This window comes from Cystoisospora suis (genome assembly GCF_002600585.1).
Source record: "Cystoisospora suis strain Wien I chromosome Unknown contig_1135, whole genome shotgun sequence".
Lineage (NCBI taxonomy): Eukaryota > Apicomplexa > Conoidasida > Eucoccidiorida > Sarcocystidae > Cystoisospora > Cystoisospora suis.
Genome location: NW_027153936.1, coordinates 16,892 through 28,613, shown reverse-complemented (window position 1 = coordinate 28,613; position 11,722 = coordinate 16,892). Strand labels below are relative to the sequence as shown.

The window sequence follows — 11,722 nt, the reverse complement described above, 5'->3', positions numbered from 1 at the left end:
ATGTATGTATATGTATGTATGCAGATCGTTATCTGTATCTTTTCATGGACTGTTCCTTGATGTTGTTGTCCCTACACCTAAATATGACATATTTGTATCTGTCACCAACAGTATATCTGAATCCTTCCATAGGTCTATCTGTCTGTCTCGTGCCTCTTTGTGAACATGCTAGTAGTGTATATCTATCTTCGTGTTCTCGCCTCGTGTCTTTCCTTGTTTTCTTTCCCCTGTCTTTTTACCTCGTCTTCAATTTCATCTCTTGATCAGAAAGAGAAACATAAACATTTCTGGAGAAAGACTGCTCGGCTAGCTCAGACTCAGTGCTTGACACAACTCGATACTCCATCGAAGGACTTTCTACGGCAATCTATTGTCAACGCGTCTCTAGGAGGAGGTCTACCAGTGTATATAGAGAAAGGAGTGGCACTTCAAATTCATTCCCTCAAGACGTCTAAGCCTGTTGCTCATATAAAGGTAAGGAAGGGATTCTCGAGTAAGTGAAGTGAAGCAGCAGTAGTAGTAGTAGGTGAGATTTATGCATGTGCTTCTACTCACTTCTGGTGTATATACACCAGGATAGACAGACTGATAAAGGAGGAGAGAGAGAGACAGATCGTCTGCAAATATTCTAGTATCTCTCCATAGCAACAAGTATGCGTTCATCCTCTCTCCAAAGAAGAGAGAGGATGAACGCATACTTGTACCACCATGACTAAGACATACCACGTGTACGAAACGATCTATACTCTTCTCTTTCCTTTTACTTTCCCCTGACTGCTTTCTTCCGTTTCTCTCTCCGTCTCTCTCGCTCTCTTCCTCTCCGTTGTCGATATATCTATGTAATTCTCCTCTCGCGCTCTCTCTCTGTTTCTTGTTTCCTCTATCCCTTCTTCTTCTCCCCCTCTTATTCTCCCCCTACTTTTCTTTTTCACCCTGTCTTCTCAGGTTGTCGGAGACCATATCCTTACATCTACCGTCTTGGACCTGATGACAGGGCTGAAGAAAATGCTCGAAGAATCGACTAGGAAATGCCTGGAGCGAAATCCGATAGAACTTCGATGGCTCGATATGAAGAGAAGCGGAGGAAAGTCGAAGAAGAGAGGAATTGGGGGTGCAAACTGGAATGCTTTTCCTATCGGCTCAGGTGTCAATACACTCCAATTTCTCGCACAACAGCAATGGAATTCACTCTATGCACTCGCCTTTGCTTTCGTTGGCGTGCGATTCAGAGCTCAGCGCGTAAGTAGAAGACGAAGAAGAAGAACGACAAGAAGAGGACCACAACTCCTTAGATACGTGATAAGATCGACTCTCTCCCTCTTGTTTGAAAGATTGAGGAGAAAACTGATGTCCTTGGCGAAAGATGTCTTCTTATCCTCCTCGGTGTAAACCTTGCCTCTCCGGTTTCTTTCGCTCTTCTCTTGCTCCATGTGCTGCTGCCTTGACGGCTCAGGATACATATATATATATTTATATATATAATTATTTATAGAGAGAGGGGACGTCCTTATGTGATAGGTGTCATAGACGTACAAAAATCTATCTATCTCTCTCTATATCTAGAGACGTCTATAAATGACAGGTTGTCTGGATATATATATGCGTCTATGTCTAAGGCGTTGAAATATCTCAGCAGTCGGGTAGACAAAGATATGAGTGATAAGGAGACTCGATGAATAGGTTAGCTGTATGAAGAGAAAGAAAATGTGGCAGCAGTCATAGGCGGAGAGAAGAGCATCCTCTCTCCATATAGATCATATGAGAAGGGGTGTAGATACGAATGAGCTACAATCCAGAATATCTTATCATCTAGCAAATCGAACTTCTTTCGTTTCCTTCTCTGTCTCTCTTTCTCATCGTTATTCCTGACCTCTCTCTCTCATTGTCATCACCTCCTTCTTGTTCCTTTCGCTCTCTTTTTCTTTCTCATTCTTTTTCTTTCTCTTCTATGTTGTTGCCTCTTCAGAGAGCAGCTTTTCTGTTGAATCGATGGCTACCTGAGACATTTGGAGGTTCACGTGGCGAGCCCTGGGACTGTCTGAGGAGAGATCCTCTTTTCATCTACGCACAAAAGTCGCCGAACTTCACTGTCGTAGTCAGAGTAGATTAATTAATCGACACCCTTTTTACCTCCTCTTCATCGTCATTCACTGCTGAGAAGGAACAGAAAAAAAGAAAGAAAGAAAGAAAGGGAAGAAAACAGAAGGAAGACAGGATGGTGAATGAAGAGAGAAAGGTGAAGATGAATGAATAAGAAAGAAGAAAGAAGATGATCGGGGTGTATGCCAGGCAGGCAAGGAAGCAGAGACAAAAAGAGCATTCATCATATAATGAGCTAGAGAAGAAACAGGTGATCTTCTTGTCTTTCATGTAGATAGAAAGAAAGAGAGACTGGGAAAGAATAGCCTGCTGCGGTATCATCATTACTACTTCTACTACTATTCTCCTGATAAGAATGTAAAGGTCTGCTTTTGTTGATAGCTAAGAAGAGAGAGAGAGACAGAAAGAGGGGAACACAGAAAGAAAGAGGATCGAGATTCTTTCTTGCTTTCTCTGTTTCTTTCTTTCTCACTCACTTTTCATCTCTCGCTCTTCGACTTTTTTCAAGACTTCTTAGAGAACGACTCCTCTCTCCGGTTGTTTTGGAGAGAGAGAATTTTACACCTCCTTTCTTACCGAAGGAGAAGTTCCCAAGGAACCGAAACTGCCATCTAGTCAAAAGTACTCGAGGGGAGTGTGGCCTAGGTGACTTCTTCTTCTTCTTCCGCTTCTTCTTTTTTTCTTCCTGAAACTCATGATGAAAAAGAAGAATCTTTCTTTCCTCTCACAGTGAACAACTGACTCCTCGACGGAGCGACTCCGCCTCGTTCATCTTCGAGAAGAACTCATGGAAGAAGCAAAGGCTCATCAGTTAGCTGCGGAAATAGAGAGAAAGTGAAAGAAAGAGGGAGAGAGAAGGTCTTCACCCACCATGTTGCTGGTAAACCGAAAGAACAGGAGGAAGAAGAAGAAGCAGGTAGTTCATGAGTATTAGGGACACGAAGAAACGAGATGACCGAGCCGGCTGCGTGGCTTTCTTCTTCTTCTTCTTGTTTTACTCTCTACCTAATCTATCCTTCTTGCATGAATGAAGATAAATGGACAGATAGGTAGTACCAAACTCCTGGCAGGTCTTCAAGCGTCGTTCCTCCCACAGGGAAAGACTCCCTTCGATAGGAATGTAGAAATACGTGTCCTTCCATCGGGCAACCGCATGAGTTTCGACGGTATTTTATCTTTTCTTGTTTCTTTCCCTGGTTCGTGTTGATATGTCTCTCTTCGTCTCTTTCAATGGTAGTTGTAGTAGCAGTAGTATCCATTCAATCGATTTCTGCAAGTGAGAGATCGATGCTGTACATCATTCACGTACCCAGCGGAAGCACCATGTACGTTGATCTATCTGCTGTCCCTCTATCACTGTTGATCTACGACTCCTCTATCTCTTACCTTCTTCGTCGTTTTCGTTCGTGTTTCTCATCATGTACAAGAAGGTCATGGATATATAAAAGAGGGAGAGAGAGAAAGGAAGAAAGAAACAGAGAAGAAGACTTCAGAGAGAGATAGCGTAGCATTCCTTTTTTGGTCTTTTGTTTCTTCTACCACAGTTGAGAGTGAGAAGGCTAGTGCAGACAGGTGGTACAGCTATAGGAATTGAAAAGGAAATAAGAATAGAATGATCAGGCTGTTGACTGAAGAAGACGAGGGCGAAGAATGAATTTTAGGGTTATTCATACATCTAGAAACTTCTTGCTTGACTTCGGCATAACAATGGTAATGATGATGGTGCTTATCTTCTCATATACAACTAGTGAATTATATCTCTCACTGAGTCTCTTTCTTGCTTCATGACTTAGGGAGTTTTCGATGGGACACGTTCTTTTTAAGCTCTACTTAGTGCTGGATCGATTCTTCCTATTGTTTAGAAAATCCTGATATCTCTCTCTGTCTCTCTTTCGAAGAGACTCCTTCTGTTTTGCTGCCGTGTCTCCCTTTCTCTTATCAGTAATCCTATGGCTTGGAACAACGCCTAAAACCCTAGCAAGCGCTTACGCAGACATCAATACATACATGCATATGCATAGATGTACATATATACATGGATGTGTACGTGGGTACTCGGAAACTTCGTTTCCTGTGTGGTGGGTGGTACTATTAAAACTCCAACGACTACCACTCCATGAAGAAGGGGAATGTTGAACTTCTATTCCAGAGAATGAAAAGCTTCTCTTTTTTTCTTGTAGCACAACTTTGCTGTCTATCACAAACATCTCTGTTTTTTACGACGAAAGTGTATGTACACCTCGTTCCGTGGAGTGTATCTACACCTCAATGATGACATAAATACTACCACCGCATAGTAGGCTGAAAAATACCATTCGGGGACCATATGTCGTGGAGTTACAAAACGATCTACTGGTACTGGATTGTTTGGATAGAAAATTTCGATCGGACGAGACGCCGCTTGTAGGAAAACTACGGTGGAGTGTATGTATATACACCTCATTCGGTTGAGTGTCTATACACCTCAACCATGGCTAGTCGTTGTGCAACACGCTGATATCACGACGGAGACGACGCTGGGGTCTCAGCACGCCATGAAAGAGAACAAACTGAACTTCAGTTCTCTGAAAAGGAATCTTTTCTAGGAAAGACAGAATTCAATGTTGATCTGAAGAGAAATAATGGATTTCCAGAAAACACAACTATGTCGGGGTAGATACTTCTTCATTCATGTGAAATAGTTTCTGCAGTACGGAAAAGAGAAAAAAGAGCCCTCAGGATACATACAGACAACAACATTGCACTATGGCAAGACATACATACATGCACGCACGCAGTTCTCAAAGTACCTATGTATCTGCTGCCTACCTACCTCTAATCTATCTATCTATCTTCCTACCTGTCTATCTGTCTTTTCTGAAGGACTAAGACCTTGCTCTCTCACTGAGTGACAAATGACTTAGGACAAGAAAGACCCATTCAAATGCATGCGTCATAAGAAAGAATAGAAAGAAAAGAAAAAAGAAAATTTTGATTGAGGTGAGGTGTAGTAAAGAGCAGTTGTGTTCTTTCTTCTTCCCTGTTGTCTTAGACAGGAATCTCGATCAACGACCAAGTTGTATTTCTCATAATGAAGATACCTTCCTTGAACGGATGACGAGAGAGAAGACAGAAAGAAAGAGAGATTAGAGAGAGGAAGAAAGAGAAGAAGGAAAGATACAGACAGCATAGAGACAGACAGATGTGGACGTTATGGTGGAGGTAGACTCCAGAATGACCCTGTCAAAAAAGAATTAATTCAAACAACTGAGAAGACGAAGACGAAAGAAAATTAAGCAAGCGCACGAGCTGCTTCTCTTTTCTTTTTCTTCGTCAGCTCTTGAGAGAATTTTCGAATATACAGCGATCATCTTTCTCTACTACCGCAAATCGATAAAGGAATCTCGATGCGTCTTTCTCACGCACGGAGAGAAGGAATGAAGAAGAAATGAGAGAACCGAAAAGTCTTAAGAAAGGCTAGATGTGTTCTATTACACAACAGATAAGCCCTCTGTCTTCTCTTCCTTCACTTATCGAGAGTGAGAGGATAGGAAGCCACCCCTCCCTATTTCAACTCCATCCCGTTGTTCTCTTGTCTCTTCTTTTCTTTTCTTTCTGACTACTTCATTTTAACGTTCTTTCTTTCTTTCTTTCTTGTATTCTTTCCTCCCCCTCCTGCTTCTTCTTCTTCTGCAAGACTGACTTTTAAAGCAGCATGGCCTTCGGACTTGATGTGCTTGAAGAGTCGATTTCTCGAGTCAAACTGAGAATTACAAATTTTGCATATCCATTCATCTTCACCCGCAGGCACCTCATAGCCACTCCCTTTCGTCTTTTTCTTCTTCTTCTTCACCTCTTTCTTCCTCTTTTCTTCTTCTTCTTCTTCCTCTTCTAGATTCATCTTGATACGCTCTTTCTCTTCCCTGTCACCGACGCAAGGCGATGAAGATGAAGCAGGATTCTCAGGGGAATCTTTCTGCTTCTTCTTCTTTTCTGACGATTGAAGAGTCTTCTTCTTCTTCTCCTCCTCCCTACTTCCTTTCTTGCTGTTAGGCTGGAATTCTTCATCCTCTTCTTCCCCGCCTTGAAGAGAGGAAGAAAAGACCCGCGACGTTTTCTTCGTATCATTCCCACCAATGATGATGAACTCTTCTTCTTCTTCTTCCTCTTCATCTTCTTCTGCATCTCCTTGGAAGTTATTTTGCCTATTCGTTTTTCTTCTTCTCCTTTGCTTACTGATCTTAAGCTTTCCTTTCTGACACTCAGCAGGAATCTCTTCGTCACGGTCTGCATCCGATGACGTCTCCACCCCCTTTCTCCCCATCCTCCTCTGCTTCGCTCCGAGAGTCTCTCCTCCTGTCAGAGAAGACGACGGATTTCTCTCTCCTCCACCCCTGGCTCGCCGGGATGTCTTCCTAGTACTCTTGGTCTCGCGACTGCCCCCATTTTCTGTCTTTTCATCTTCACTCTCCTCCTCCTCCTCTTCTTCTTCTTCAGCTGTCTTTCTCTTATGCGGAGACTCTTCAGTGGAAGCATCGCTTTCTGAGTTTGATGGCCAAGAAGAAAGAGAGGATGAAGAAGATGAAGATGACGAGGTGGTTCTTTCATTGCTGCTGTTCTCTCCTTGTTCTTCTTCTTCTGTCTTGCTTTTCACTCCTCTATTGCTGTTGTTCCTTCTCCTTCTTCTGCTTGTTTTCTTCTTCAACTCCTGTAGTCTCTTCATTATCTCATCTTCCTCTTCTTCTTCTTCCTCTTCTTCTCTCTTATCTTCATGTTGATGTTTCTTGATATCTTCTTCTATGCCGCCTTCTTCTCCTTCTTCATGTTCTCTCTTATCTCCGTTCATCCCCCTCTTCTCTTCCTCATCATCTTTCTCAGAAATCTCATCTTCATCTTCTTCATTCTCTTGACTTTCTTCTTCTTCTTCCATCTGTCTCTTAACCTCTTCAACTCTCTGCTTATGTTTCTTCGATCTTTCGTGTGCTTCAAACTGAGGCTGCGACTTGAAGGTCTTTCCACAGATATCACACGCATATACCACTGAGACTACTTTCTTCTTCCTACGACTACTACTGGTAATATTCTTCTTCTTCTCGTTCCTCGCTTTACCTATCATCTTCTCTTCCTCCTCCTCTTCTTCGTCGTCGTCTTCTTCATCCTTAACATTCTTCTTCCTCTTCATCTTCATCTCTTCTTCAGATTCGTCAGACTCCCCACGGCCCTCTTTCTCTCCTCTCTCTCTGGTTCTCTCATCATCATCATCTTCTTCTTCTTCTCCCTCTTCTTCACTACTATCTGCAGCAAAGGAATATCCCTTGCGCCTCATTTCTCTCCGCTCAGCTTCGAGAGATGCCCAGAGAGCTTCTTGGTACTCTCGGTGTTCCTTTCTCTGTTGCCTAAGCGCCGCTTTCTTCTTCTCTTCTTCTTCTCTCTTCTGCTGTTGCACTCGGACTTTCTCTTCAAGCTACATAAAATAAGAAGCAACCCAGCGCATGCAAAAGAAACGGCATGATGAGATGACTATCTTCTCTTCTTATTCCTCTTTCACAGAAGAAGACTTTAGATGGAAAGAAGTTGCGACAGAGAAAGACAACGTAGTAACGAAGGTGGATGTATTATGATGATAGAGAGAACGATAGCGAAAAGATCGAACACCGTAAAGGGATTGTCTCTATTGTATATAGACTCTTCATACGTATCATGCTATCCTAGAGTTTCTTTCGATCTCGGTAAAACTCGATCTATCTCTATGTCTCCTTCCTTTCGTTCNNTCTTCTCTTCCTCATCATCTTTCCGCTTCTATAAAGAAACACCTTCTTCACACCCTCCCGTACATCCTAGAGATGTATCTATCCATGCAAAGACAGTATCTCTCTAGTGTATGGAGATCCACATATACATACATACATATACATACATAGATACTTTCCCCCTAAACAGATCATCTCTATGGATCACGTGAGTCATATGCTCTATCACTTCATGTATGTATGTATAGATACGCTGTGTACATACACCACACCACCGAAGCCCAGCCGCGTCACGCCACCCATCCTCTGTATCGACCCTCCCTCTCTCTCTTGTAGGAGAGGCACAAGCAAAAGGTTCAGAAGTACGTCTATGAAAAGCAAGATGAAGAGGCAAAAGAAGAAGATGGATGGTGCTCTGTAAGGAAGTCTTGTCGAAGAAATAGAAAGATCTCTAGAAGACGAAGAAGTGAGAGAGAATGGAAGGAAGAAGAGCGCAGCCCAGTCACAGTTAGGGTTCTTATAAGAGTGCGCTAATCTATCTATCTATCTATCTTTAATCTATCTCTCTATCTCTCTGTCAGCTTTTCTCTTTCTTCTCTTTCCTTCTTTTTATCTCACCGACATTGGCAGGAATGACCGCTAAGATAATTGTCCTCGGATCTGCTGCATATCTACACATACACAACGCAAAGAAAGAAGAGAGAACTGAAGAAAACTGAAGAAAGAGAGAGAGAGAAAGAAAGAAATCTCAAGAAGACAAGACGTGAACACTATGAGGAACAAGCCGTTACGTCAGGAGAGCATCTACTACTACTACTACAAGATACACATCATAGATACACACGCATCTTTCACACAAGTATACAGAGTCAAACAGACGTATCCACACGATATACACATACGTATATGGAGACAGACAGCGAGAGAGAGGAAGAGAGAGAGGCATAGATACCTACCTCCATCACACATATGAACATATACATATAGATATATACATATGTATATACGTCTGGTTTATGCAATCTTTCTCTTCCGATATATACATCTATGAAACGGGAAGACTGAATGAATGTACTGAATGAAGAAGGTATACCACAACAGATCAAAAGAGAAGAGAGAGAGTAGAGATGTGTACGAGGAAGAAGGAGAAAGAGGAAAGAAGAGATTAGTAGATCGACAGATAAAGAGAGAAGTAGATATCTAGAGAAAAGAGTAAGATGATGGATCATACCGGAGAGCCATTTGTCTGGTAAGCATTTCGATATCTTCCGACTGGTCAGAGCCCTTCAAGGGGACACGCGTAATGCCAGGGAGATCGATAAGAGACAGGTCGGGACATTGCGTCGCATAAATCGTCAAGACAATAGGATTGTCTATGATACCTTTATTCTTTCCTACACAAAAGAAAGAGAGAAAGAAAGACAGGAGAAAGATGGAAAGAGAGAAGAAAAGCATATCGCAGCAAAGAAGAGAAAGAGACCATAAAGATCGAAAGAGATGTGAAGACGCAAAATAGAGAGAAAGACACAAATATTGTCGAAAAGGCAGAGAGAGAAAATGTGTATGTGCCAAAATATGAAGATGTCTGTAGAGAGTGTGTAAGTGACCGAAGAAGGAAAGAAAAAGAAACCTACACGAGAGAGACGAGCACTGTGTACAAACATACATAGAGACATACACCTATCTCTATCTATATCTCTCGATCTATATGTAGAAATCCTTCTTCTTTCTGGACACACAACATCGATCTAAGAGATAGAGAGATAGATAAACTAGACATACATAGGTAGAGAGATAGATTAATAGACAAGAAGGTAGGAGGAGAGAAGAGAAAGATCCAGGAGCAAGAAAGAAAGACTACTTGAATAAATATCATAGGATTGTCTGCACACTTGTATATCTCTATCTATCCGTCAAGAGATAAACCTATCTGCCTGCGAACCGACTGATATTTCCGCGGTGTACATACACTTGAAAACTATCGTAAGTATACGTAGAATTGTATGGGCATGTATGCTGTCGGGTTATGATGTATGAAGACGCATGGAGAGGTAATAAGGGGCTCGCATGGAGAGAAGACAGGAAGACGGGGGAGATGCACTACCAGACATACATACATACATATTCATACATATTCATACATACACAGAAACATATATGCATCTATACATCTATACGTAGACAACAACATACATACGGGTGCTCCTACTACTAGTATGGAGTGAATGAGAGATCGATTGACTATCTTCTTCAGTCTGCTTTCTATTCTCTCTCTTCTTCATCTTTCTCATTCCCCCTTTGCATCCTTCTCCTGCGTCTTGAATGAGCGATGAGAAAAAGCTGTCCTTACAAAGAAGAGGACAAAGAAGAAGAAGAAACGTACCTGCCACTTGATCGGTGAGGCGATCGATCTCTCTTCGGACCTGTTCGAAATCTCTTATTTTCTTTTCTTTATCTCCCTCGAAGACCGCATAGGCTTCATTCAAATGATGCTCCGCTGTATGTACAGATGATAGAAAGAGTCGAGATATAGAGGAGAGACATGAGGTAGATGGCCAGTTAAGACGAGGGGGAGCGAGAGCAATCGACACATAAGAGAAAAAAGCAAATAAGAGACAAGCACACATACCAGATGCAAGAAGCAAAAGGACATCTCGTCAGTCAGAAAGAAAAGAGAAGACGTCTGATATGATCCTAATAGGACCTATCAAGACCACCTTCTCAAGACTTCTTCTTCATGTTGAGAGAAAAGCTCGATAGCAGAGAGAAAGAAAAGATACATGAATGAGTGAATGAAGGAGATAAATGTCGGCCTCTCTCTCCCTCTTCCTAGATAGACTCCTCTTTCTTCCTGCCTGTTGTCTCTTTCGTCATCTCTATCTTTCTATAGATCAAAGTTCATGGATACACAGGTATACATACGAATAGATAGATCCCCATATCTCTAGAGAAACACTGATATAGAGATCCATTCCCTATCTCTTGTCATGACAACGGAAATTTCTTCTTCTTTTTTTTTTTCCTTTTCCTTTTCTTCTTCTTCGGGCCTTCCCCTCTTTAAGAGAGGACAGCATCGCACCATCTCTATAAGCAAGATGGTTACGATGCTTTCCCCATGAAATAAAGAGACGTACGTCTTCTCTTGTCTTGTTCCTGTCTCTCCTGTAGCCAAGCATCTCTAGATGCATACATCTTAAACATACACATACCTCTGTCTATATCTCCATCTCTCTCTACCTGTCTTTTTAGATGAATATGATGATCCACTTGTACAAAGAAGACTGAAAAGCTTAAAGTTCTTTCTCTCCACTCTCTTTCTCACTCTTTCTTCGATTACCTTCAGAGAGATGAACAAGACGGAGTTCAAGAGGCCTTCGTGTGACGACTCCGTCACCACGAGGAAGGAAATCCAAACCGACGATCGCCTCTAATACTGAGCTCTTCCCTAACACGACACATAGACAGACAAATAGATAGATAGATTAACAGACATGTCAAAGAAAGAAGAAAGTCATTCTTTCTTGTCAGAAGTCTCCTTCATCTACTTGAGAAGCGTGGTTTGAAAGATCGTAGAAAGGCGAGAGAAGGTGGAAGAAAGAAAAGAAAGGCAGATTTCTTCATGAAGAAGACAGGAGTCGAATGCCGGAAGGAGAGAAAGAAGATGAGAAACAACGTAGAGATAATAGACATGCACCACCAAATATTTCCCCCATGAATATGATCTTCTATCGCTTTCGCCCATGCACCATTCTTTTCTTCGTGTTTTGAGGCTTCTCTCTCAAACAAGTCAGTCCTTCTTCGCCCTCCTCCTAGACTGAAGGGATCATGAAGCGACTCCCACACAATGGAATAGATCAATCTGTCTGTCTGGACATTCCATACCTAGAGATCTA

General features: G+C 42.0%; 3 protein-coding genes across 3 annotated transcripts in view; 1 reads left to right on the top strand and 2 right to left on the bottom strand.

Moving 5' to 3' along the window:
• Positions 1-90: 90 nt before the first annotated feature.
• Positions 91-4,211, top strand: CSUI_002724 (uncharacterized protein). Its single transcript, XM_068062923.1, has 3 exons — positions 91-474; positions 946-1,239; positions 1,967-4,211. The coding sequence occupies exons 1-3, from the start codon at positions 166-168 to the stop codon at positions 2,108-2,110; spliced, it is 747 nt and encodes a 248-aa protein (XP_067925104.1). The 5' UTR covers positions 91-165; the 3' UTR covers positions 2,111-4,211.
• Positions 4,212-4,297: 86 nt separating this feature from the next.
• CSUI_002723 (uncharacterized protein) lies at positions 4,298-4,426 on the bottom strand (the record flags this gene model as incomplete). The annotated part of the gene is made up of 1 exon (XM_068062922.1): positions 4,298-4,426. The coding sequence occupies one exon, from the start codon at positions 4,424-4,426 to the stop codon at positions 4,298-4,300; it is 129 nt and encodes a 42-aa protein (XP_067925103.1).
• A 337-nt stretch (positions 4,427-4,763) lies between these two features.
• CSUI_002722 (uncharacterized protein) overlaps positions 4,764-11,722 on the bottom strand; it is a 10,582-nt gene continuing 3,623 nt past the window's right edge. Inside the window, exons 3-7 of the mRNA XM_068062921.1 lie at positions 11,167-11,274; positions 10,213-10,326; positions 9,061-9,223; positions 8,452-8,500; positions 4,764-7,543 (exon numbers count right to left, since the gene is read on the bottom strand). Coding sequence (XP_067925102.1) covers positions 5,699-7,543; positions 8,452-8,500; positions 9,061-9,086 — 1,920 coding nt within the window. The 5' untranslated portion in view covers positions 9,087-9,223; positions 10,213-10,326; positions 11,167-11,274 and the 3' untranslated portion in view covers positions 4,764-5,698. The remainder of the gene's footprint in view (positions 7,544-8,451; positions 8,501-9,060; positions 9,224-10,212; positions 10,327-11,166; positions 11,275-11,722) is intronic.